Source organism: Xiphias gladius, chromosome 9, assembly GCF_016859285.1.
Source record: "Xiphias gladius isolate SHS-SW01 ecotype Sanya breed wild chromosome 9, ASM1685928v1, whole genome shotgun sequence".
NCBI classification, from domain to species: Eukaryota; Metazoa; Chordata; class Actinopteri; order Istiophoriformes; family Xiphiidae; genus Xiphias; species Xiphias gladius.
Window position 1 is genome coordinate 12,762,070 of NC_053408.1, and position 27,073 is coordinate 12,789,142.

Here is a 27,073-nt window from a genome sequence, read left to right on the forward strand (position 1 = left end):
CTAATGTTTACAAAAATCCACCTACCAGCACTTCTACAGTTCAGACAGAAACTGGATCTTTTTTTTTTGCTTTGAATTGTGGTGGAAATTCTGTAAACATTCTGGACACAGACACAACTAAAGCACAAACACTGATGGATTTGAATATTAATGTCATTATTATTGATCAATAATAATAGGAGACAGCAACTTACACAAGTCGGCAAAACACCCCTGTCCCTCCGAACAGAGAGCAAACTTAATCAGTTGTAGTTTTCTAGAGCACAAAGAAAGTCATTCTGGTTGGTCAGTACATATCAACATATATGTTCCATCCAATGATCAATCTGCCAAACATACATTCACATGCATATGTATAGGAAGGAGGAAACCAAGAGCCCAACAACTTAACTTCATTAATCAACACTAGTCCATTACATTCCTACCATCTTTGGTCATGAAGAGACTGAAGCCTTGTTTTCTGTTTACATTGCAGGTTACATAAGACACAGACAACCTGTTTGAGCTGAATCTGGGTTTCAGTTGAATTCTTCTGTAAAAATGATATTTAAATGATAAACCCACGTACTTTTCTCATTTTCTATCAAAGAATCAATTGTGCAAATTTGACTACTGGATTATTTACGTAGTTCGGGTTCATTTGTCGCCAACAGCCACTTTGCATTCATTCACATTAAGCTAGCTAGCAATGCACGCGCTGACCCTGTGTGTGAGATTTTGCCTGCGTGTTTGTGTTTCTCTCCTTTTTCTAATCGCATTTTTTGGTTGACTTTGTATGCAATTGTCCCTGTGTCTGTACACCCAGTAAAGCTCACTAATTAACACGTTAAATCTATCATTAGCTGTAGCTTTATAGCTATCAGTGTCGCACTACTATTTCTTGGCCAGTGTTTCGCCAGATTCTGTGGCCTGATTAGGAAAATTAGCTAAAATGCCACTGCAACATTTTTATTATTTATTTTATTTTATTATTTATTATATACTTAATTTACTCAACTATAACATTTACAGTTTAACATTTAAGTACATACTTTAACAGCTACCAAACATGGTGCCGCCATTGTATTCAGATGGGGTCAGAAATTTGCGGGGATTTCATTGTACTGAAATCTCTGTCAGATTCTGTGATGCAGCTTCCTCAATAGAGGAATAACTAAATGAAAAAGACCAATGGGTAGACCAGATATTTACAAGGGAGGTGCTTGTGCTCTACAGAGAGAGCTTTGCATTACAATTTCTGCTAACTAGTAAAATTTGTGACCCTCTCTGTATCTGTGGGATGAAATTTTTTCATTACAAATTTGCGCGTCTTTCTAAATACCATCGAGGCACAATTTCCGGTAACAGCTGCTATTAAAATAAAGTAAGGTTGCATCTGCCACATGAAAACTGGACAGAGCCAGGCTAGCTGCTTCCAACTTCTTCCAGTCTTTGTGCTAAGTTAAACTAGGTGTTCCTTATCCCTGGCTTCATACTGAATGTACAGACATGAAAGGAAAGGTGGTATCGATTTTCTCGGCCCTGTCCCAAAATGTCAAGCAATTCCTTGCAGGATAACTGCGTTAGAGTAACATAAAGACAAAAACATTGTGAAAATATGTCAGATACACATATTTTTGTGTTTTATCTTTTTAGCCAACTCCCTGCTCAAACCCATCCTCTGACCTCCCTCCTTCCAGCACCCAATCACTTCTGCTTGATGAAATAAAAATATTTGGGTATATATTTGGGAAATAATCTCCATTTCTATACCAAACTGCATTGGATGGACATTAGTTTTAAACTCAGAATTACTACAGGTCTGATGAAATAAAGGTTTTTAACAGATTGTTTTGACTGAATTAGACCATCTTAATTACTGCATGATTACTTGAGGACCTCAGAGCCCACAACCCTTTAGTTATGAAGCTGAGAAACAGGTAAACCTCTATCAGCCCCATTCATTTTGTGATTAGTATTTTCATGCCTGGTTCGTCAGCAGGGTCAGCATAGCAAACATTTGAGTGATGTTAGAGGACTTTCAGTCTGTCCGGTCAGAGATACATGTGAAGGATGGCAGCAGGCAGCAGTTAATCATTTCCTTTCTTGGCTGTTTTGCTTGGTCTTAACCAACCTCTTGTTCTCATTAAATAGTCCCTAACTTAATGGTAACGGGTTTTTATATGAGCATTCACAAAAGCTTGTACAAAAATTGTAATATTCCTGATTGCAATATCCCTAATGGAGCATAACTCTGTTTCTAATTTATAAAACATAATCATAACAATAGATGCAGTGAGCTGAAGGCTGATAATCGTATTTGACCCATTTTTGAAGGGTCTACCATCTTAATCTCTGCTTAGAATTGCCATTTACTGCCAAATTTATATATTCGATGGGGAAAAAAAAGGGGGAGGCATCCAACATTGATCCAACATGAACTTTTAATGTTGATGCCCATGTGGTTGATGTCAATCCGAGGGTTTTCATCCCACCCTTGTAGGTTGATGCTAAGGGTCAACTTAATGTTTACTCAATTCTTCAAGTAGTCACTCATTAACCAGAAAGTAAGGCAAAAGATAATGAATTCTACTGATTCATCTGCAAACCCTCAAATTCCACCTGCTTAGCTTTTCATCATTTAGGTCTTTTGAGTGCCACGCTTAGGAAGAAGGGTAAGGTGCTTCTACTGAATTATTTCTTTTGCAATTTTATTGTCAATTTCATACATCTTTGTTGTTTTAGGAGTATCCTAACAGACACTTAATTTAAATTGTCCCATCTAACTTTTACTCACTGATCTCTTTGAAGCTGTTTTGATTTTGCCCTGTTTTTCTACAATTGATACTATTATTGTCACTGTTGTCAGATTCAGTGACAGCACCATGCAGTGTTTATGCAGGCTGGTGACTGCATACCCACTGCTATCCTTTCCTTCTCCTCTCCCAACTGGTTCTGACATTAGGGGATCATCACTTCTGCTTGAGCTGACCACTCAGATTCTGATAATGCTTCTCTGACACTCTGGATTACTGTATTTCCATTTAGCTCAGGTCAGATAGAGCCACTTCTGAGTGGACGGGACACGCTTCAAAATTACAAGAAAGGAAGATTTATACAAACAATTCAAATCATCCAGACTCCACCTGCAAGCTGAGTTAGTAACATAAACCAAACACTCACATACACACTTCTCCAGGGATGATGATGTACTCTCGTTTGCGCTCCTCACTCCCTCGCCTCTTGTCGCCGAGGCTGCTGGGTACTGACGCCTCCAGGACAGCGGCTGCCAGGAAACCCGACCTTCTCTCAGTGACTCTGGCCTTTGAGGATCCCAGTGCCTTCAGGGTGAAGAGTTGGGGAGAGCTGCTCCGGGGTCTGGGCATCTTCCGCCTCTGCTCCTTCCCTGTGCTGGTTAACAACTGTGGGAAGGTGAGACATAATATGTCCCTCATGGTCATTATACGGAGGAAAATAAGGTGATTGAGACTGAAGAGCAACTGGAAAAAAGACTCACTGAGGCATGAACTGAGAGATCTTGTTCTTTTCTTGGTTTATCTTTAATGGAAATCTTGTCAAGCCTCTGACTGTGATGTTCTTTACAGCTGATCCCTTATTTTGATAGTCGATACTTTGGTGTAATGTTGCACACTTTGGACATCTGTCTGAATTCAGTAATGCACAAAATAAAGCAGTTTGTATGTGAGAAAACCATGTGGCAAAGCTTCTGTGTCTGTATCTTATTCTTCATTTTAATCTGTTCTTCTTTCAGCTAATGTCCATAACACGCACCCTCCTGGGGAGGAGGGGGTTTTCCTTGCTATTGCGGCCCACTGTGTATGCTCAGTTTGTGGCTGGAGAGAATGAGAGAGAGATCTCTCAGTCCATGGAGAAGATGAGCTTGCTGGGGCTGAGGCCCATGCTGGCAGTACCTATTGAGGAGGATCTTGGAGAAAGCACCGGGTACGGCTCTTTTTCATAACTCACAAACACTTTGCGCAAACTCAGACTCTTTTTCATCAGGTGGATCAGTTTTAAATGAAGGGGAGCGATGAATTAAATATTTGTTTAATTTGTCGCTAATCTTGATTTTTGCTTGTGACTTATGCTGCTGCTGAACAGATTTTCTCTGTACTGTGATGTTACAGTGGCTATGAGCTGCAAAACAAAAACAAAAACATTGCTGCAAAACAAAAACATTAAAATATTCCAGGACACAAAATAACAAGCAAATGCACAGTGACATCTCTCAAAACAAACGAACATTTCAGAAAACTTGGCAAAACTGAAAACACAACGACATCCCACCATATAAAAACAGGAAGAAAATTATTTTGATTTTGCTAAAAGAGAACTAGAGGATGTAGAAAATGGTGGTCCCTCTTGGGATTTATCTGCATGTACCATGAAGCTTTGTTTGTATCAGGATGAGACATGTGCTTGTCTGTGCTACTCTGACAGTTCTGCCAGTAGTCCTGTTAGAGACTCTGTCAGTCTACGGTGCCACTCAACATTAGCATTAAGAAATTCTGCATTCTGTCTCAACAATAGTCTAGCTGATTCTATGTGCAGCCAGGATTTTCTATATAATACAATAAGAATTAGATTTTACGCCAGATGTTTTTAATGTGTGTGCCTAGACCAGCTTGGTGGAGAGGAATCAAACATGTGTTAAAACCTGCTGATAACCTGTTACTCTGTGAATGTGATTATTTTCCCATGGTGTTGTCTTCCCAGTGAGGTAACAGTCTGATTTGTTCAAACTCCACACGTCTCTCTAGACTGCTGTTGGTGATGCTCTTGCACGTTGATGTGTGAGGTCCATCACAGCCTCATGTTACCGTTTATCACCTCCAGAGAGAAGAGATATGACGACAACATGTCGGCCATGCTGGAATGTGTGCAAATGTCCCACAGCAACGCCTGGAGCAAAGACCCAATGATGCAGCTGAAGATCACAGCCCTGCTCAGCCCGGAGCTGTGTGTAAGGCAGCTTTTTGCAGCTCAGATTCACCATTCAAAAATGTTTTTAGGGAAATTATTTTCCTGTACGTTTTCAATTGAACTCCCACATAACATATTTACTGTAAATAAGATGACATTATGCAAGAGAAGTGAAGAAAGACATTTTAATCACCTTTCAAATGCTATTTCTTTCTGTTTTTCAGTAGAGGGGGGCTTTTAGAAGATACCAATGACATCTATTATAATTATTATAATTCATATTTTGATTATAAGGAAAACTAGTTGTGGAATTTCCAGTTTTCTGAGGCCATATGAGAACCCTTGACACTGTATGGTGGTCCTGAGCCAAACATTAGCTTATAGCATTTAAAATATGTGGGGAAAAAGATAAGAATGCACAGTGTTCACAGCTGTTGCAGGTTGTTCTTCTATGCCCCCCACCCCAGTAATTCCCAGCGTCTACTCTCTTTTTACAGTGTAGACATTGTGTATTTCCTTTCACTGATGAGTCTGTACTGCTTGTATCAAGGTGAAACTCACAACCCTCATTGCACAACAACCATATGACCTGAGTCTCCTTGTGAGAGCCATGGATGGAGAGGTGTGTTCACATTCCACCATAATAACCCAGTTTGTGAGATGTCTTCCTTCTACCCAATATATACATGTATAATATGTTAACAACATTGATGGGGGTGATTCTGATGTTAAATGACCTTTGGACTTTCCTTAAACCGCCTCTTTCAGCCAATCAACTTCCCTGGTTTAGATGAAAGTGAGGCCGCCCACTTTCTCTGTGGTCTGCAGAGGCTCAACAAAATAGCAGAGGTACAGTTTTGATGGCTCATCGGAAATTTTCAGGACATGGGAGCGCATCATCAAAATTATATTATTTTTGAATGATGAATTATTATTTTGCATTATCACTCTTTCACATTTACTCCTGGACTGCACTGCATTGTATCTGCTACTCATCTTTCCCAGGCTAGTGTAAACAAAGTCAGAGTCCTGGTTGATGCAGAGTACACCTACATGAACCCCGCCCTCTCTCTTGTCACCATGGCAATGATGAAGAAGTTTAACAAAGATGGTGCCTGGATTTGGAACACATATCAGTGCTACCTGAAGGCAAATAGCTTAATTTCTCATCAATATCATTTTTACAAATATCAAAACATTCCTTTTAATTGCACTGAATACCGAAAGACTAGTATTTTCTTAAAAGGAGGCTTTATCAAATACTCCCCTCGCCATCTGTGTCGTTTCAGGAATCTAGGTCCCTCCTGTTAGAAGCTCTGCATCTGTCCAAGAATGAAGGTTTCTGTCTGGGAGTCAAGCTGGTACGAGGAGCCTACATGGACAAAGAGAGGAAGCTGGCAGAGAAAGAGGGTCGTCTGGACCCCATCCACCAGTGTTGGGAGGACACCAATGACAGGTAGATGGGAGGCAGCGACCATTAGTTACAACCAGGCACATGCATCCCAGACATAGACAAAACATAAACTACATAAAGTGAATTTAGCAATGTCTGCCTTCAGTCAATTGTACCTATAAATATACGTGGATTTGTGCAAAAAAAAACATTTATCTGGATTAAACTCAATTAAAATGCATTACTTTTGTGATGGGATGAAGGCCTGTTGCACATAGTAGATTTGACCTTGACAACACACATATCTTCTCTGACAGTGAACTTGACTCCAGCACATTTTATCTCTTTATTTGTGTTTGTGCAGTTATAATGGCTCGCTGGATGTGATGCTGGAAGACATATCCCAGAAACCTGAGAGCTACAGGATCATAGTTGCCACTCACAACGAGCAGTCAGTGAGACATGCTGCCAAACGGTGAGACCACGTGGAGTGAAAATCACATGGTGTCAACTTGGTGTGATTTACATTAGATAACTATTATATTTGAGAGTGTACATACAACTCCAAGCAGCTTAATATGGCCACAGATATTAAGTCTCCAGTAATTCACAGGTTTTGTTTGGTTGTAAAATGAAATATTTGCCTCCCTTTTCTGATCTTACCTTCACTTGAATGCTGTGTATCAGTGGTTCCCAACCGCTATGACCTGTCACCACCTAAAACAAAACAATGTCTACTAGTGACCCTCGTCAGTGGGGTCAGACTGATTTTTGTCCCTGAAAAGTGAAATTATTCAGTAATTCACAGAAAAACAAGGAAAAGATTAGAGAGAAGTGTAAAAAAAATTAGCATAACTTTTTGTAGCATAAATTAGTTTTCCGCTTTGTTTTGTTTTTTTTAGTCATCCGATTTTACACATTAAAGTTGGTTTACAGGTGTTGGGGAGCAATACTACATGTGTGAACAAAAGTCGTGTAAGACCTTTAGTCTCTCCAGAGGGAGCTGTGTGAAGACTAATAAATTGTCTCAAGTGATGTCACCTGAGTCAGTGTTTGAAAATCAAAAAAAAATCTGGGGGCGTAGAGTTAGAAAGAAGTGAGCTTAATAGACCTTTTGCAGCCCGCTTTTCATCTCTGGCTAGCGACGTGAGGCTGCATTAGCTGCTAATAGCGTAAAGGTTTCTTTTCCGTGTAGAGTTCAGCTTGTGTGAACTCTGACACGCGATTTCACTTGACTGTCCAAATAGCAAGCTGTTTTGACAGCGCTGACCTCTAAGCCTGTTCAGCTGAACTGTCAGCAGTAGAGTTGCATTGTGGGTAATTTAGGCTTCATGCTTTGACGAGGAAAAAGAAGAGTGGAATGGAAAACGAACTCTGATTCTGCTGCCTCAATTTAAACTTTTTTTTTTTTTTTTAACTGTCCATTATGAGTCCAACAATGTTATTACCGACTGCAATGCTAATGTGGTTGTTTACTGATCAAGGATCCTCAAAATTATCTTTTGACCCCCAGCGGGGTCTTGAGCCCCAAGTTGGGTACCACTGTCATATGTGATGTAGCTATTGTGCATATCATCTCCAGGATGGAAGAGTTGGGGATAGACAAAGATGGAGGTTCAGTGTGTTTCGGCCAGCTGCTGGGAATGTGTGATCACGTCTCCCTCACGCTTGGTGAGCTGTGCCTCAGTTGGCATACTTCAGATTTTCCGTATAAGGTCTTGTGTCTTATTCAGCGACAGGTTGACATGACACACGGCTGTTGTAGGGACTGAACCTGCAAACATTGTTGTAGGAGCTCTGATCACCCAGCCTCTCTTTGTTTTAATTGCTATGGACACGATTCAATTACTCAGATACACCCAATTTCTCAACTAAAATCATAAAGTGGAACTGCAATGCAGGTAAGCACTGCATTTCCATTCACTACCTTAATTTCCCCAAAATTTGTTCTTATGTTTGGGGTGTATTTGGGAGGGAAATATTCTCCACCCATGGGCTGTGACAAAAGACACTGTAGGCACTAAATCACATGCTGTCTCTTATTTAACAGTAGTGAGCACATAGGTGGGATGATCTTTGGCATCATTTGGCTTAAATCACACATGGACATTTAGTTTGTTTACTGATGGAATCTTGAATTAAATTCAACATTTTTCATTACCAATCTTTGCCTGTGGAATGATTTACTGTATATGCAGCCGTAATAGTCAATTTGTTCACATCATATCTTTTGACTTTTTATTTTCATATGCCCTCACCATGTCTTTCTCCTCTTCCCTCCAGCTAAGGAGGGTTATGCCGTATACAAGTCAGTGCCGTACGGCTCAGTGGATGACACGCTCCCCTACCTGGTGCGTCGGGCTCAGGAGAATCGCACCGTGTTGCAGGGAATCCGCAAAGAGAGGGACCTACTGAAGAAAGAGCTCAGGCGGAGACTCGGCCTGAGTCCAAGGGGAGGAAGCAAGTAGGCCACTGGCACAGGGGGAAAACAGAGACGGGGCACTTGTGTGAGAGTTAGTGAAAACGCTGCTGCTGAACACACTCATACTAATGTTCCCAGTTAAGAGATGTGTAGAATAAGGAACCCAAATGGGAACACTTGATGCAAAAAAAAAGTTCAGACCCATCTACATACAGTATCTCTGGAGCTGTTATAATTGTAATTCCCAAAGAGCATATATGAATGAGCATATACTACGAGTTGAAGTAAATGTAAATTAAGCACAAAACTTGCAAGAGGTAATGTAGTGTTGATCTAAATCACAATGTGGGTTTTGATAAGTTTGGCAAAAAAGGTTGAAAAAAAAAAAAATATTGCTGGTGGACATTAAAAAGTGTCAATGTTTTACAGTAATAAACTACTTAGATACATAATTTCATTTTTTTCTGCCCAGCAGTACATTTGAGTAGTTATCAATCTGATAAGAAAGACATCAACCCACATCAAGTTTTTTCTGACAGTGTTGGAAAGGTTCAGTGGAGATTTTTATTTTAATGTGCAATTTTAATAAACAATTTCAATTTGTTGTCAGCAGAGCAGAGTAAACTTACTAATGCGCTAATTAGTGAAAAGAGAATATGACGGTGATGTTGACTGATGACAGTGACTGTGTCTGATGTTTGCAGGTTAGTCTTTGCCTGAGTCTCACTGATGTTTGGCTGATCTCACCGATTTACCTTTCACCTTGTGGAGGTTTGCTGAATATCACTAAATACATCACCATAAAAGTAAAAAAACTGTTCCTTTAGTTTGTATCTTCATTAAAATACTGAGAATCGTTATCCTGAATGGATTATGTACTGTCCCCTACATTGAGGATCAGGATTTGATGCCCTGGAGAACATCCACCAGATGATCCAAGTTTCTAATGCAAGGAAAACTGAAGGTATTATAGTTATGGAAAATCTAGTTCAGAATGATACCCTTCTGTGTTTTTTGTATCTTCAATATTGGGATTCATCAAAAGGAGCCTGTCTTTTGATACTTAGAAATTCATTAATTAATAAATGCACAGACTCTGCTTGTCAGCCTTCAATAATCATATTTTTGTTCTCTGGACTCCTGCTCTCATGGCCAAAAAGAAAACTCAAAACATGCTGTATTATTGTTTATTTGATAAGTATAAGTCAACAATATTTGACATTTCTGTCAACCCCACTGCAATGCCTTTATCGTACAATTTTCCATTAGCAGTAATAACCTTAAAAGTTTTAACCTTTATCCACAGAAGTTGGCAGTACTGGAAAATCACGCTATGCAGTTGCAGCGAGAAGGACTTTTACTGCAATGACTTTCAGCTGTTTTAGGATCAGTTTTGAGTCATATGTGGGAGAACAGCACAAGGCTAAGTGCCAAGAACAGAAACCCAGGTGGTGGTTGTTGTTGTTATGGAATGAAGACTAATTCAGGTGGCAAGACTGAAATCCACACGCTCCAAGCTCAGTAGTTGCCTTGGTTTTGATTTCTGTAACCTCCTCGCTGGTAGCCCCCCTGTTTCTGCTGGTAAGAACCTTTCTGATCTGTGAACATGCAAAGGGTAAAAACATGATTATCAATGAATAAACACACTGGAGCATTTAATCAGACGACAAAAAGCTAATACTTTTGCCTGATATTCTTTTAAAAAGGTCTACACAGTTTCAAATGGAAAATTTAATTTAATTTAAAATTAGAAGAAGCTGCCTTATTCTTAACCTGAAATTGTAATCCATGATAAGTGAGTTACTGATTAAATGCAAACTAGAATTACCGCCTTGCAGTTACATGCTTCCGCCAACTAGTCAAGCTTAAGTTTACATCCACGTTTGTCCAGACTCATAATATATGTAGTGAAGAATTTGAAGGAATTTATTAATAAAAGATATTAAGTGTATTTTATCATAATGAGTGTATTCATTCTTGAGTTATGGCCAAAAACATGTTTTCTGAGGTCACAGTGACCTTGATCTTCGCCAAATTCTAAATCAGTGCATCCTTGATTTCAAGTCAACGTTTGTGCCAAATTTGAAGAAATTCCCGTGCTGAAAATCAGAGGCCTGTTCTACAACATCAGTGTGGCTAAACGTACCTCTCTGGTAGGACTGTTTCTGTTGGTAGCCACCTTTCTGATCTGTAATGCAAAGAGATGTACCAGGAATTTTAAAGATGTAGCATTCATAGCCTAGGAGAAGTACTTCAATGTGACTTATGGTTATTGACACACAGATTGCATGTAAACAACATAGAAACATATTTGTTATATATGGCCTACAGTGAAGTATGTGGTCTAAACTCACCTCTGTTAAAGTAGCCGCCATAGACACCTTGTTTGAGGTCAAAGACGCGCTCGTTGTTCTCCACCAAGCTGCCCAGTTTCTCAGCCAGCTGCAGAGCCATGTTCTGCAGGGAGGTGGGCTCTGTGCGGTGCATCACAACAGTCTGTGTGGGCTGGTCAAGGGATGCCTGTTGGAAGAAGACAAAAAACCTGAATGAAAGAATAATTACATATATGGAAACAAACTTTGTACATGTAAAGATGCTGTGGAAATGTCATTAAAGATAGTCTCTTGCATCTATTCTGATTAAAATTCGGAACAGAACAGAGAAGCCGTGACACTTACCATCAGCTCCTCGTTGATGATCATCTTGCTGATGATGCTGTGAACTGTGGGTATCTCCAACTCAAACATCTCAGATAGTGTCTCCATGCTGGAGGACAGACACAAAAATTCTATTGACACCCAAGTAAAAAAATCTCACATTGAGATAAAATAGAGGTTAAGCTTTGTTAATTTATTGCCTCAACACTAGTAGGCAGAGCAACACCGGAGATTAGAGCCGTTTTTGGTCGAAGTCAATACAAACTGAAGCTCCAGCTGAAAGCTCAAAGTGCTTTAGTAGTAACTGACAGTAGCACTTTTAAAGATGCTGTATCTTGCGCTTACCTGATGGAGTCGTACACACTGCTGTATGTGAACAGATAAGTCCTCAGTGACTCCTCTTGGATCTTCCTGTAAAATTGATTAAAAAGTTATATAGAACACTGAATTTCTATTTGTAAGTAGTAAGTTACTAAATTTTGAATGCTCAGAACACAATCTAAATTACAACAGCTACCAGAAGTAACTGGGGTTAACATATAGGACAAAACCATGCTACTTGATACGATCGAATGATGGAGTATACATTTGAAAACAAATATAGTGATGGATGATAATAATGGTCTTTGCTAACCTGACAAGCATCTCGCGTACTCGCTGAGTCTCGGGAAACAGGTCCCAGACCTTACTGTTCATCTTCTCATTGATGATGAATGAGTGGCAGGTACGCCAGTCACCCATTTTCATGGCTTTGCTGGCGGCCACCACGTGCTCCCTCATGCTCTCTGGGGGTCCTGGGGGACAAAGAGAGCTAATGTTATCCTCTCTGGTTTTTCTATGGTTTACATGTAAAGAGGGGTTAGATGACATGTTGCTTACCCAGCAGCGGCTGTCTCTCTCCCACCCTGAGCTGGTGATGGAACTGCTTGCTGATCATCCTGCGGCGGGCATCAAACTCGTGTGCAGCCATGTAGGGAATTTCCAGCAGCATGGCTGATACCAGGTACACACACTCCAGCAGCTCCAGGTTGATGTGCATGTGGAATGGCACCTGGGGGGGAGGTCAAGTATTTCCAATGTCAGGAAGACACTACTTAAGCACACATTAGATCACTGCATTTGGTAGCTCCATGGAGACACAGGAGTTCATATCAAGCTTGTCTGGTCCACAGGTTTGGCCAAATAACAATTCATCTTAGCAATTTTGTACCTGTACCAAAAGTGTTATAGCTGCACCACATATAATACTGAAAAACTCAGTGAATCTACCTAAAACAGCTCAAACACCAAAAAATTGGTTCTTTGTTAGGTTCAATGTCAGAACTTAAACTGCCAAATTATTTGACAAGATTAGATAAAATAAAGCTAGTTATGAATACGAACAAGGTACTGTACAAAACCATGATCTAAGAAAAGATTTTACTGCTTCTGGAGGACTTACTTGTCTTCTCTTTTCAATTTTCTCCTGCTCGGCGTTCCTCTCCTGCATGTTCCTCATGAGCAAACCCTGACCCAGGAGCTCCTTGGCGCGGCCAGAGGACTGGATATCCAGCAGGGCATTGTGGGCGTCTTTAATCATGCCCTGCCTAAAAGCGCAGATGCCCAGTTGGACCATGGTTCTGTTGTACAGGATCTAGGAGAAAAGAAAACAAAAAGGTGGTTAGTGTTCTCATTCAGGGTTTGTTGTTGCAACTAAATATCTTCTGTTGTGTTGCTTTGTGTCTGTCTGCCTACCTGTACGGGTGGGTCAGCGTGCTGGATGTTGTCCTGCAGGTGGCTCATCAGCATCAGGTCACGGGCCTGGTACCAGCGTGAATGCAAAGCGTGGTGGTAAATGTGGCAGAGGATAGCGCAGGTACGGATACGGTCAGTGCGATCCTTGGCGTAGATGAACTTGCAGAGACGGTCCATGATCACAGCGCTGTCCTCCCCCTCGCTCTCCTCCTGGTCCTGCTCGGACTACGCAGCAGACAGCGAGGCACAACTCAGCACATTACACGCATTAATACACTTACAGACAAGATCATGACAAGACACTGTATACACATAAGAACAAATTCACATACAGACACATTTCCACTTTATGTCCTAAAATTTTTTACTGTGCCATACTGAAGATGTTTTGATGTCTGTCAAGAACAGAAACTAAGTTCTCTTTCCTGCTGTCTCTCTCCTTTGCTTTTCTCACCTTGGACTCTCCCTGGAGACCCAGGCTGCGCCGGTGGGCCTTGTAGTCGAACTTGTAGTAGGTGTGCATGATCCTGCGTAGGTAGATGCGGCAAATCTCCTCTGTGCTGCCCTTGTTCTCCAAGTAGGTGAGCAACCGGTCAATGATGCCACAAACTCGTCCCTCATCTTTCAGATTGTCAACATATTCTAGACAAAGAGTGGAGAACAAAACAATGAGCTACACGGAAGAGCCGTTTGAAAATCTCAAATAATGCAGCGACACATTTAGGAATTCTTGCGATAACATCATTTTCTAATATTCTATGATTTACTTTCATATCTAAAATCATAATATTCACAATTAAAAATAATTCTTGAGTGTCTTCTGGTATAGCTCACCTTGTGAGTGGGGATCAGTGTTCTGCATGATCTTAGTGAACTCTTCATCCATCCTCTCCACCAGTGTTAAGACACATCCACGCACCCTGAATGGCTGACAAACACACAAGAAATAAAGAAATAATTGTATGTATTTTATGTAATGCCATCCTCTATTCGGGCTTACAAGACACAGCCAAGCAAAGACGTGGTTCCAGGGATTCAGTTTTGGAATGGTATTCCCACATACCAGAACAAGCTGCCACCCAAAATACCAGAAATGAAAAGAAAAGATGAGATACCTGTTCAGAGATGCCCAGATTCTCACTGTCTTCTGCAATGTTTTCCCCGATGAAGATGTTGTTGTTGTCAAAGAGGATGTCCAGCAGTTCGTCTATACAATCGAGGCACTTTTTCCACATATCGGCCTAGAGGTAACAAAGTCGGAATGATTCAATTTGAAACACCGGGATTGGAGTCCTGGTATTTCCCTCCAAAACATTTAAATAGACAGTTAAACATATGTTGCTGCATTTAAGCATGCATTTGCTGATTCAGAATTTGATCATTTATGACATAAAATATTATTCTGAATTTCAGTGGGTCAAAATATGAATATGCATATTGGGTCTTTATTTTGTTTTGTGCAAATCCTTTAGATTAATTTTTCTAACTTTTCCAGGTTGTAACATTTAGAAAAAACAGAAGCTCCTACCTTCATGAAGGCTGCCAAGTTGGGGTTGTAATCATACAGGGAGGCAATGATGTTGAACTTAATCTTGACCAGGATACCTTGGCCCAAGTTATTCTCTGCTGCAATGTTTGCCAGAGCATGGAGCAGTTCAATCTGGGCAGCCCTGTTACAGGGAGAACACACTTACATCATTTCTTGCAATTTACAACACTTAGATAATAAGCTAAAGATTTGTGAGGGTAAAAAAAGAGGTTCCTACTTTACAGTTGCTTTGCCATAATACATTTCTCCATGCAAATTATTAATATTACAGAATTATTTATGGTACATGTCTTACTGATTTGAAGTAGCTTATCCATACCAGTTTCTTTTTCATTATGAATGAAATGTGCTTCGTATTTTCTGTGGAGTGGAATTTTAGTGAATGATGCAGTGTTACCTGTCGGTGCCCTTTTTGCCTCTTGCTTGCAGGATCTCATTCAGCTTCTTCAACACCACAGCTGTGTTGATCTCTGTGCCCTTGGCAAACATCTTAGGCTTTTCCTGATAGATTGAATACACCACATAACGTAAATAATGACACTATTTGTTGACCCATGTTATGTGGTTGTTTCTTTTGAGGCCAGCTGTTCTTTCCAGTCTCCTTGACATTTTTTTTTTTTTTTTTAAAATCACCTTAAATTTTCTTTGTTGGTTTATCATGAAGTGCTTTACCTTAATTGAATATTTCTGCTCTGAGAGGGAAAAAAAAAAAGATTTTCTGGCCTTGAAACTATACCATGCTAAAAATGTATTATATGACATTGCTGCAAAGAAAAGTATGGATGTTGGCACCATCCATTGTTCCATTTTGTTTCAGCAGCAGTGATCATAATAGCAGTAAATCTAAAAAGGTTTTCACAATCTCTTTACCTTGACCAGAGGGACGCCTCCCTTCACCTTCTCCCAGCCTCCCTCAACCTCTTCTCCTCCCTCCTCCTCAGCCTCCTCCTCCAGCCGTTCTTTCTTCTTCAGCTTCTTCTTCTTCCCGATCTTCTTTTCGCTAGACTTCTCACTCTCCTGGGTCCTGAAGACAGCCAAGGAGGGTGCAGGGTTTAGGTATTGAAAGTTTAAATGACACTGTAGGAGAGGAAGTAATTACTTGACATTCTCTGACTTGAGTATTTTATTTAATTTCTATTATACCAAACTTTTTAATCTTCAAAATGTCAAAGAAATTCTGAAAAAGAAGTAACTGAAAGATTCAGCACTGCATACTTGATCCATGTTTTTCTGTTGTAAAACTAAAGATGCGCAGAGGGAGACTCACTTCTTGAGGAAGACCACAGCCAGAGAGGCACTCTTTCCCTCCCCTTCGTCTGAGCTCTCGCTGCCACTGTCTATAATGTCTGAACCCCAGTCTTCATCATCCTCATCCTCATCACTCGAAGAGGACTCATCCTGTCAGAGAAAACTCATTAGCTCAGGTATCCCCTCACAAAGGAGTTCATGAGCACAAGAATTAGGTCTCTTGCACCAGGTTTCTCATCATTCTCTCTGTAGTACATTCTTATATGGCATGACGGCCTCTTACCCCGGATCCCTTGGCAGACTTGAGGAACTTGCTGGCCTCTGGGGCAGCCTCAGGCTTTTTCTTCAAGAAGGCCTTGGCTGATACGCCTTCATCGTCTCCCTCTGTCTCACTCTCAGAAGAGGAGCCTTGTGGAACAAAAATTAGGATGAATTTTAGAGATGATAATTAGACTATTTAGTATAACCATTATTATTAATTAACGTTCACCTGTAAATCTTGATAGCAAACATTAAAAATTTTAATATTTTGCAGCAGAGTTTAGTACAGAATGAAAACTGCTACATGGAAAATACCAAAATAAAAAGTTTTTTCTTTGATAGTAAATAAAGACCTATCAGTGACTTTTTGAGGTGATAAAACTAAATGCTGTTACTGTCTTTGTAAATGTAAGGGTTTTCAGAATTTGTAGATTTAATTCAACTCCCGTTTGCGATCAAATATGAACTCCATCCACAAAACTGTACCAATCTTTAGATAAATAGCCCTGAAAGCAGATAGGGTAATATCCTTGAATGATCAGTGTTTGTAGTTTATCCAGTGATCTAGGTGTCCTACATGACTCTGAGAGGCTTCAAACCTACTCTATATGTAAACATATTTCACCCATCCACTCTCTTATTAGGATAAACACTTTGCAGTTTGTTCAATTTCTAGTATGCTTTTATAGAGTTATTGTGATTTAACAGAAAAACATACATAAACAGCAAGCTTACCAGAATCCTCTGGCTCCTTCTCCTCCTCTTCATCTGCAGACTCCTGTGGGTTCTAATAGACACAGAGAAAACTTTGAGAATTGAGACACTGAGAAACACCTGGACGCTGCCCAGTACAACCATTGTCTGATCTGTTGACCAAGGCACGTGCCTTGTTCAAAGGCAACTCACAAGCCTGCCACCACTGTCTTTAATCCTGAAAATTTTCTCTATGATTTGAAGCACAGAACCACTGGGGAAAAGTTTCCTAACTTACCTCCTTGTATGAAGCTATTTCTGCTTCATAATCTCTGTTGTACTTGCGGATCTTCTGACGCAGTGTACTGAGGGCTTTTGCATTGTTTTTGTTCATCTTCTTCTTGCCCTCTTTGTCCTCCCAAAGCTGGAAAAAATAATGTTAATTATTTCTATGTACTGCAAAGGTTAGGATTGGGACATTAAACACGTCAGACTGCAGTAACCAAAGTTAAAATTATTATCATTATTATTATTATTTTACTGCAAGCAAAGTAAAACACGTGTTAAATTACAAATTTGCTATTTATAGAGTTGTGGTTTAACTTTGGGGTACTGACTTGGTTCAGATAGTCTTCCAGGTCGGCCAGAAGACGGATATAGAAAGCTGGAACACCCTCTTTGTCCACTATATTCTTGCTTTTGAGGAAGGCCCGACATAACTGCTCAAACTCCTCCAGACATTTGGCCATGTCACGAATCTTCATAGCATTGCGGATAGTCTTGATGAGGTTGGTCAACTCCTCAAATCTGAAATTTAAGAGTGAATGCATTCAAAACAAAAATTGATAGGACCACCTGTACAGTTTTAGGGTATGCTGCTTAAATGATACCACACTGACCTTTTGTCTTTGGCACTGCGCACCACTCTCTTAGTGTCCTCCTCGTCATCACTAAGAAGTAATGACCTGTGAAATACATATGGATGTGTGAGATCACTATAAAAAGTACAATTTGGGTCCTGATGATGGGATTTGTGCTAAGTGTCACTGACTGCTTAAAAGTTGTCCCGGGTGCTTTTGGGGTGATCTCATCTGCAGATGAAGACTCCTCCGACTCACTGTCAGACCCGGTGGCAAAGAAACGAGACATTGCTGAAGGAAGCTGTCAATCTGTAAAGAAAAAATTACATGTGTGAGAAATGGCATTAAAGAAATATCAGAGTTGTCTACATGGGTGCTATATGAAACGTGAACATTTGATGTTGTAGAAACTATTTTGCTTCCTATTATTAATCAAATGTAAACGTAAACTCATTTTGTTATTGAATAAACTCGTTATGCTCATGAAGGCAAGACTAAAATGTTATTCATAAATTAAAAAGGAACTTCCAGTTAAACAGGTGGATTTCGCCTTCCCATTTAAATTATTATTGCTGGGTAGAGTTGTTAAAGACTATTGCTAACAAACACCGACTGCAAAAAAAAAAGTGAGGTAAGACTGTATGCAAGACATCACAATACAGTCTGTTGCTGTTTCGACACGTAAAACGGGGCAGAAATAGCATTTACGGTGAATTGTCAAGCTCAACATTATTTGGCTGACCATTCAGAAACCGTGCTTATTTAAACATTATTTAAAAGGTTTACTTCCTTTCGGTGAAAGGCGTAGCTTTCCAGAAAAAACTAAACGGCGCTGCTGGTAAAGTTAGCATCCTGCGTCTGTACGTGCTATCCAACGACAAACCTACACTTAGCTAACGTTATCTATCGTTGACAGATGGATCATCTACAAGGAGACAATATAACTCAACACCCGGCTGCAGTTGCGATTACAGGTTTTCCACAGTACGTATTTACATAATCTACATAATGTAAAAACATACCATAGCCAATTAGTTAACAAGCCATCGCTGATTTTTATCTATTAAAACAGCGCAAAAACTGACCCCCTAACGTGGCGCGGGGTTGTTGCTAAGCTAACACTAGCACCACCGGAGAGAGAGAGCGAGCACTGGGCCTCCTCCCCGCATTTGCAGCCGGCAAATACACTTCTCTACAGCGAATAATTATCACACAGTTAAATCAGATATTGAGACAGACTCACCTACGTCCTTGTGAAAGTTATCCCGTCGTGTGTCTGTCCACTTCGAATCGTTGTAAAATCCAGTTTTGCTGTGCAACGGCCACAATTAAAGGCGTGCGACAGCCTCGCCGTGACTTGAGTCGGGAAAGGGAAGTGAGCTGTAGCTCAACAAAGCATAGGGACGGTCCACAGCAGAGCTAAACACACTCACGATGGAGACCGGCTCCTCGGTTATGTTGCCACCCAGCGGCTCCCCGGATGTAAAACCATTCATCTGTTATGGAGGTGCGTCAAACACACACACACACACTTGTAATTTAGTGGATAATAATAAAATGCAAAGCACAATTAGCGCTTTAGATGTTTCACAGCACATTTATTTCAAACATCTCACATACATACATACATAAATACTCTAAATACTGCACCAAGCATGTCAGAGTAAGAAGTTGGCCCACATGTCTCAAGGATTTGTTTTTTCAAAATGTGAAACTCCATAATCAGAGGGTACAAACATGAAGGGTGCAGCGTTCTACACCCATATACAGTATCTTAATTTCAGCATCGGCCATCAGTATAATTTAATATTTACTCTGGCATTGGAAAAAGTACTGCTTCAGCATCTTTACAAACATAGCTTTGCCATATCTTCTTAATATTCTTTTAGGTTAGATGAAAACTGATTCAGAGCATTTAAAAAAAAGGTACGTATGGTTCAGGTTATAATTGGTATCCCTTTCAGGGGGCTGAAGAACCTGTGATGTTATATTACGCTGTCTTGTGGAGTTTTCCTGTGAGCAGGTTATATCAGACCAAATTTCAGTAATGTAATGACTGGTCATCCAAAGCCACTATTATACCCCGAAGAGCTTCATAATATTGATTAAAGTTAACAAATTGACCTCAGTGGGTAAAAGCAGTGTAACATGTTATCATTTTTAATATAATTAAAATCCCTTTATTGAATATAAAATATTTACAGTGAAACTGTAACTCAACATTTTTATTAACAATAGATATGCTATTAAACATTCATATTGGGATTTTATTGGACCATTCAGCACTCTTCTCCTTGTTTACTGTACTTTAGCAGCTCTGGAAAAGACAAAAGACGGCACAAAATAAATTCACATTTCTGTAACGAGATTATGAGACTTGACAAAAGAGACAGTTAGACTTAACTAGAGACCATCTTGCAATGAGATCACACCATGTTGACAGATATTGTGGCTGGTGTGATCCAATCGCACGACGGTCTCTAGTTTTTTATAAATTAATTGGGATGAAAACATAGTAAGAAGTCATACCTTCCTTCAGTCTCTTTATTTCTTCTGATTTTATTTTGAGTTGCTCTTCAAGCGCGACACATTTGGCACACCCTGTAATACAATTTGAATCATTACATTACTGTGGAGAAGGTCTGTCAAATAATCATTTATCTTCCACTTTTTGTTTACTTATATACGTTTTCAGTCAATAAAATCTATTTTGGTTACTTTCCACAGACATCTTCATCAATTCAAGACCTCTTTGTTCTGTCCTAGTGTAGCAATGTATACACTGACACAGAGTTTGACTTGATAGAATTGTGCATCTTATTGCTGAACATTGTTTTGCCTGTGTCACTTCTTTACAGACGTAACCAAAACTTTTGCAGCATAAGAAAACATTAAACATAATTTAATCGTCGTCTAGTGTTAGCAGTTGTATTAAAATAACTTGAAATCAATTTAAGAAGTGATAATGGAGCACTCTTTTGTTTATAGCTAGATCAAAGATTGGACATCATGACAATGAAGACTGCTAGTAAAACTACACAGAACATGTTTAGCCCTTTTTGGAATCTCAGCTCTCCCAATTTACCATGGCCTTGGGGTTTAGCTAGCAGAGCTCTATGGCTGCTTGCAGGCTGTTTCAGTGCTCTGGCTCTGCTGGAAGCATTGCAAGATGTTGAGGGTTCAGCAGTACTGGCTGGCACTGCAGCATCTGAAAGCAGGTACGGGTACAAAAAGTCAAAAAGTCCAGGTTGCCGAACTCACTAGATCATAAAACACCCCCGGGAACACAAATTATACCACAGTCTGGCTTAACATAACAGAACAGTATGACACAATCCCAACCTACCATCTTTTTGGGTTTTAGCCGGCAAAGCTCTCTGACTGTTTGTGGGCTGTTTCAGGTTTTTGGCTCCGTTTACAGCTTCACAGGAAGATGCTGAGGCTTCAGCACTACCGGATGGTAAGGGAGCGTCTGAAAGGAGGAGAAAGAAAATGAGGCTGCAAGCTCAGAAAAGTCAATTTTTTGAACACCAACACAATAACTGTTGTACAGTTTTAGTCTTCGCTGTTGTTAGTTAGCTTTAGTGCAAATACTAACAATGTAAATCTTAAAAAATAAAGAACAGCTGAATAAGTGCAAGTTTCCTTTGCAGCAGGTCAGTATTTACCCATTTTCTTCCTCTTTGCTATTGGCAACGCTTCCCCTCTGGTTAAGATGTGCTTCTTTGCTTGTGAAGTCTTTGTCACTGGGTTAGTAGCTGATTGTGCACGAACAGGGAAGAAAAAAAACAACAACAAAAAAACAATCACATTTCAAATTAATGATCATACATGTAACGCAAGACAGCTAAACTGTTTCCCACTGCTGACAATACTTCACACAGGCATTCAGTCCTCTTTAATTGTAATATTAAACAAACTTTTTTACAGATGTGATTCAAGGTAAGTGAAGTCTGACCAATGTATGAGTACCTGAAGGCCCACGGAGTTTGTCAGTACTTGAAGCTAGTGCATTGCTTCTTGCTGATGGTGGCCTGAGACCTGGTGCAGTTCTCTGGATGCCTGATGGTATCCCACTCAACTGTGGTCTCGGTAAGCCAGAGTTGGGCTGCTTGGATCCTAACGTCAGCAGAGGGAAGATATTGTCAATCTTGGATATTGTGGACACAAGCGTCTCCCATTCAGAGGGCATTATACCTTTCGTAGCTAAAAGTAAGAAACAAAACTAAAAACTTTTGTCTAAAAATATTACATGAAACAAATTTTAACTTTAGTTCATAAAGTGCACTGACACAATTCTCATCCCATATTTTTAATAATTTACCACCAACAATTATGAAGAAAAAAACTGCAATCTACCAAGCTCACTCTAAAATCAAGAATACATGCTGCGTACCTGTTGTTGTAGCACGCAAGTTGTAGGAGCTTGATATTCCTGTGGTCTTGAGCACATAGGAACAGAGAATGTCATCAACAGACTGTCATCAATACATGCAGGCAATTCTTGTTTTCAGTTGTCTGGTCTCGAACATTAAAAATTCGATTTAACAGATTAAATTTACAAGGGCAACAGAGTTAATTTGATCTATTTCTTTAAAACAAATGCTGTCAAGATTTCGTACACTTAGACGATTACAAAAAGACATTCAACATTCAAATCCTACCCCCTGGGCTGCATCAGAAGCTGCATTATTTTTCAAAGCTTCAGCTTGGGTTCTCTGTCTTGTCGTTGGCAGGCCTGATGTCGATGGCTCACACCTTCCTGGGAGCGTTGAAGCTGGCTTGTATTTCAACAGCTGGGATGCTACTTTCGAAGGAGGCAAATGGGATTTAGCAGCGGGTTGCGTCAGGAATGTTTTTCGGTCAGAGATGATGTTTGATGGAACGTTTGATGGCACCTGACCAACTGGCTCACTGGTCCTATCCCCGTACAGTTTTTTCTGTGCCCCTATGTTTTTGCTCTCCTCACGTTCAGTGCTGAAGTGGAACACTTTACAGTTAGTCATCGGCGTTGAAGTAACCAAAGAGTCTACTCTTAGATCTAGGGTGTCATCCAAATTGAGTGTCTTTGCTTTGTTGTTCTCCATGTCCATGCCTTGATGGCCCCAAGTGTCAGAAAGACCATCTGTCACAGACAGACCTGATTGTGAATGATCTTTAGTCTTACGTCTACCAGCTCCAGAAGCCACCTCTACAGCTGGATTAGCTTCAAGCGTGCTCTCAGTGGTGTCAAACATCTTGGCATTTGGTTCTGTACTTGTTGTTGTCCCATTTTGTTTTGACAGTTCCGGAGGGTGGACTTCAGAATTGTTGTCTTTAGGGGTAGTGGTTGGATTGCAGACTTTAGAAAGAGAGGGCTTGTCCATACTATTCTGTTGACTGACACTTGAGCTGGTTTCTGACAAAGTTATTGTACTGTTCTGTTTAGAAGGAGGTTTACTATCAAAAGTGTTATTCTGGAGGCAAAATGTAGCACCAGCATCCCCTAAATTATTATTTCCACTGGATTCTTGAGGAGAATGCCTATCAAAAGTGGCATTCTGCACATCACATGAACCATTTGCCTTTACAGACGAGCAATTTTGATTAATACCAAGGGAAGTTTCAGTAGATTTCTTAAGGATTGCACTAACCTGATCCGTGGCCTCTCTCTCGGTTTTGGGACTGTTTACACTAGATGGGGGAAGATCGAGTGTCCTATTCAGAGGGCTGGCTATTTGAGCAGTAGTATTTAAATCGGTGGAGGCACTCTGATTGGGGGGTTGGACAATGGTAAATGTGCTGTCTACAGACCCAGCTGTTTTTGGGCTTGGTTGTGGCACTTTGCCTGTCAACTCAGCCTCATGGCTAGTAAGCAGCTCTTCATTGTTAGTTTCCACAGTATAAGAGGTATCCACAGGTTCAACATTAAGGTCAGAAGTGACATTTTTCAAACTGGTGTTACAGTGCATATCAGAGGTAGAGAACTGTGACGCAGCACACTGAACAGACATGTCACTAGAGGAGCACATGTCGCGAGTGACATTAGCAGGATCGGTATCAAGTGTGTTCTCAGCCGAAGTTTGACTCTTCACCATATTTTGTCCACTGGGCTCCTGTGAAGACCTACTGTTTTCCAAAACACTACCCATAGAAATATCCCGAGTTACTTCCAAGGAAGCTTTCATGTTGTTCTCCCCCACAAACCTATCAGATTGTTCACTAAAGGAGCTTATGGTGTGGGTGACATTGCCAGTGAGAGTACTTGACAGTTCTTCACTTTGAATCATGTCCGGTCTGCCAGGGTCTGCCTCAATTTGTCCACTGAGCTCTGATGAAGGCCTACTGTTTTTCACATTATCCACTGGTGGAAGATCCTGTGTGACGTCCAAAGAGGATATCTCTGCTCCTGGTGATAGCTCTGACTCACGTGTAACATCAAGGAGAGTAATTTCTGGGAAATACCTGTCATCCAGCCAGCGCACAGGAGCGCCCTTGCTCTCAAGGGTGTCAACCATCTTGGCATTAGGGTCTGTACCAGCTGTTGTCCCATTATGTTTTGACAGTTTAGGAGGATGGACTTCAGAATTGTTTTCATTAGTGCTAGTAAATACATTACAGACCTTAGGAGGAGAGGACTTGTCCATAGTATTCTGGTGACTGTCTCTTGAGCTAGTGAAAGTGTTGTTTTTGAGACAAAAAGCTGTATCACAGCGTTCCCCTAAAATCGTATTGACATTGGATTTTTGAACAGAATAGCTATCAAAAGTTGTGTCCTGCAAATCACATGATCCACCTGCCCCACCAGCTGAACAATTCTGATTCATAACAAGGGAAGTTTCAATAGTGTTCTTAGAGACTGAGCTAGCCTGATCTGTAGCGTCTCTCTCTGCTTTAGGACTGCTAACATTCGATTGGAGAGGATCCACTGTCTTATTCTGAGTGCAGGATTTGTGCGCAGTAATGTTTATGTCAGAGGAGGGAGTCAACTGGGAGGGCTGGAGAGTGGAAAATGTGCTGTTCGCAGACCTAGCTGTTACTGGTGTTGCAGGCACGCTGTCAGGAAGAGCTGAATCATTTCTAGTCATCTGCATAGTGGAATCACGCGTAACATCAAGGAGAGTAATTTCTGGAAAGTATTCGTCATCTAGCCAGTACACAGCAGCATCCTTATCACCTAATGATTGCCCAGAAGGGCTAATGGAGAAATCTAGATTGGGAGGTTGGCTAGAACTTCCAGTTGATTTTTGACAATTTGCTTTGGTAACACCAAAGGAAAAAATGGGAACATTGATATGAGGATTGCTTCCATTTTTTAAAGGCTCTGGAGTTGGACATTTATTGCCAATGTTTAAGTATTTTAAAATTGGTGTTAGAGCAGACTGAAGACCAGAGATCCGTGACTTTGCCTTGACTCCTCCATTGCTGCTTTCTGGAGCTGGGGTGGAAAAGGTGCAGGTGTCAGAGAGAGGCTTGTTTTCTCCACTTGGCTGTGCAGAGGAATATCCAACCACATCTCCTATGTGGACCTTGAGCTTTGAAGTCTCAGCTGCAGCGTTGACTCCGGGTGGAATATTTTCACGACATTCATCAATTTCTGGATCTTCCATGCTAGTCATTTTCTCTTTTGCTTTCACACATGGAAAACAAGGAGTTTTCTTTTTTTTGAGACAGGGCACAATGCTCAGACTTCTTGACAAATATTTTTCAGGTGTCTTTTCAGACTATCCGTACCTGCAGCCTGTGGAGTAAAAGATTTAATGAATGGAAACATCATTCCTTTTACATTACTAGATCATGTAAACTTTCTGTACACTGGGCTAATATGCCATAATTATTGCCATCTCCGAGAACGAAATGGTTTTTAACCACTGGATTATGTTAGTGGCATTTGAAGCACAAACATAACTTTGTAGACATTTTATAGACAGACTTGCGTCATCCACTTCTATCAACTTATTTAGCGATAACAATACATGATGATCAAAGAACCATTAGTAGGAAGTAGCGTACCAGTAGAGCCGTTGGTCTGATGTTTATTATGAACATCCATTTACTGTCAGTTAAGTTCCCTCGAAAACATAAAGTTAGCTAGATACAATAACATCTGCCAGCATAGAGTGGTCACAGACCATGCAGGTGACATACACACCATAGAAGTTTCAGAAAAAAACACTATGACAGATGTTGTTTTGTCAAGTTTTGTGTGTAGAGGTTACAGTAGTGACAGTTCCGAACGAAACTAAGCTAATGTTTGCTTGGTAACGGCAGTTGGTGGACTAGAAATAACTTTGACTTACCGATCTCAATAGGCACTTCTTGGTGGGTGTTTATGTCTGTGTAAATATTTAAAATAGTCCACACGGTCGAGACCGGAGTGTGTTGAATGAAACACTTATCTACTGACGTCAAGCGAAAAACTGCAGCGAATAGTTCAAAAATCACAACGACCTACATCCCCGCTCTGGTTCAAATAGCAGCTTTTCTCCACGCTCATTGGATAATTCCAACCAATGACAGCTGAAGCTTTCTTCTTCATGTATTTAAGAGCGAGTTGTTTTCATACGATGGGACAACACTGCCATCTGCTGTCTCGATAAAACTAGATTTAAAAATTAAATACAATCCTTTAATTCAAGTCAAACTTTATTTATGTTGCCCAAAATCACAAATTTGCATCAAGGGTCTTAGCAATCTATACAGCATTAGAACACTCTCTGTCCTTAAACCTTTGATTCAGACAAGGGAAAAACTCACCCCAAAATAACTTTTAACAGGAGAAAATGGAAGAAACATCAGGAAGGGTAACAGAGGAGGGATGAGTCTTCTAGTACAGAGAGACAAGCAATAGATCTCATGTGCACAGAATAGAGGAACAAAGTAGATTTACCGTTGAAACCTCCGCAAGATGTCTTTATCATAATGAGCCGCTCTCTAATTACACTGTCTATTTCCTTCCTCAATTTCCCAAATCAATTTATAAATTTTGGCTTCACATTTTGTTCTACTTCCTTTTTTTCAGGTTTTCTCATCTGCCACACGTCAATAGCTTTGAAGGACACGTGTCCAGGAGGAGATGGTTTAAGACTCTGAGCAGATCCAAAATCTATATGGTTTCAGGTCTTCATCATGAACACAGCCAGTGTCTCCACTGTGCCACTTCAATTGTTTATTATATCCCTTTTGCACCATATAGGCCTAATTTGGGAAATGAAGGATGAAAACAGAACAATGAAATACTCACTGATACGTCTCTGCGTGATAATACTACTATCAACACTAATACCACCTTAAAAATCTCAGATCTCAACCTGACACCTATGAGAGATTTTGGATTAACATGTTAGAAAATGC

The 27,073-nt window shown here is 40.3% G+C and overlaps 3 protein-coding genes across 7 annotated transcripts; 1 reads left to right on the forward strand and 2 right to left on the reverse strand.

Annotated features, from left to right (window-relative positions):
• The first annotated feature begins 2,561 nt into the window (after positions 1 to 2,561).
• prodh2 (proline dehydrogenase 2) lies at positions 2,562 to 9,833 on the forward strand. Of its 3 annotated transcripts, none has more exons than XM_040135875.1 (12): positions 2,562 to 2,654; positions 3,028 to 3,411; positions 3,752 to 3,942; positions 4,837 to 4,963; positions 5,474 to 5,545; positions 5,692 to 5,772; positions 5,929 to 6,072; positions 6,213 to 6,379; positions 6,681 to 6,791; positions 7,899 to 7,987; positions 8,600 to 8,780; positions 9,443 to 9,833. In XM_040135875.1, the coding sequence occupies exons 2-12, from the start codon at positions 3,181 to 3,183 to the stop codon at positions 9,456 to 9,458; spliced, it is 1,410 nt and encodes a 469-aa protein (XP_039991809.1). In that variant the 5' UTR covers positions 2,562 to 2,654; positions 3,028 to 3,180; the 3' UTR covers positions 9,459 to 9,833. The 3 variants fall into 3 exon arrangements, with proteins under 3 accessions (XP_039991809.1, XP_039991810.1, XP_039991808.1); XM_040135876.1 differs by having other exon boundaries at positions 2,568 to 2,654; positions 3,179 to 3,411; XM_040135874.1 differs by having other exon boundaries at positions 2,574 to 2,654; positions 2,945 to 3,411.
• A 78-nt stretch (positions 9,834 to 9,911) lies between these two features.
• eif3c (eukaryotic translation initiation factor 3, subunit C) lies at positions 9,912 to 19,188 on the reverse strand. Of its 2 annotated transcripts, none has more exons than XM_040135872.1 (23): positions 18,988 to 19,188; positions 17,932 to 18,049; positions 17,780 to 17,845; positions 17,498 to 17,687; positions 17,179 to 17,304; positions 16,923 to 16,974; positions 16,210 to 16,334; positions 15,946 to 16,076; positions 15,549 to 15,702; positions 15,076 to 15,179; positions 14,658 to 14,799; positions 14,245 to 14,370; positions 13,964 to 14,057; positions 13,584 to 13,771; positions 13,130 to 13,354; positions 12,837 to 13,028; positions 12,275 to 12,446; positions 12,030 to 12,189; positions 11,741 to 11,806; positions 11,417 to 11,504; positions 11,093 to 11,258; positions 10,885 to 10,926; positions 9,912 to 10,336 (listed from the first exon to the last, which is right to left on the reverse strand). In XM_040135872.1, exons 2-23 carry the CDS (start codon positions 18,027 to 18,029, stop codon positions 10,257 to 10,259), a joined length of 2,787 nt encoding a protein of 928 aa, XP_039991806.1. In that variant the 5' UTR covers positions 18,030 to 18,049; positions 18,988 to 19,188; the 3' UTR covers positions 9,912 to 10,256. The 2 variants fall into 2 exon arrangements, with proteins under 2 accessions (XP_039991806.1, XP_039991804.1); XM_040135870.1 differs by having other exon boundaries at positions 18,984 to 19,187.
• A 140-nt stretch (positions 19,189 to 19,328) lies between these two features.
• On the reverse strand, positions 19,329 to 26,207 carry LOC120794638. Of its 2 annotated transcripts, XM_040135869.1 has the most exons (10): positions 26,020 to 26,207; positions 22,476 to 25,460; positions 22,405 to 22,439; positions 22,137 to 22,182; positions 21,713 to 21,859; positions 21,409 to 21,498; positions 21,087 to 21,212; positions 20,826 to 20,948; positions 20,270 to 20,341; positions 19,329 to 20,057 (listed from the first exon to the last, which is right to left on the reverse strand). In XM_040135869.1, exons 2-10 carry the CDS (start codon positions 25,336 to 25,338, stop codon positions 20,020 to 20,022), a joined length of 3,540 nt encoding a protein of 1,179 aa, XP_039991803.1. In that variant the 5' UTR covers positions 25,339 to 25,460; positions 26,020 to 26,207; the 3' UTR covers positions 19,329 to 20,019. The 2 variants fall into 2 exon arrangements, with proteins under 2 accessions (XP_039991803.1, XP_039991802.1); XM_040135868.1 differs by having other exon boundaries at positions 22,405 to 25,460; positions 26,020 to 26,206.
• Between the last annotated feature and the right edge of the window lie 866 nt (positions 26,208 to 27,073).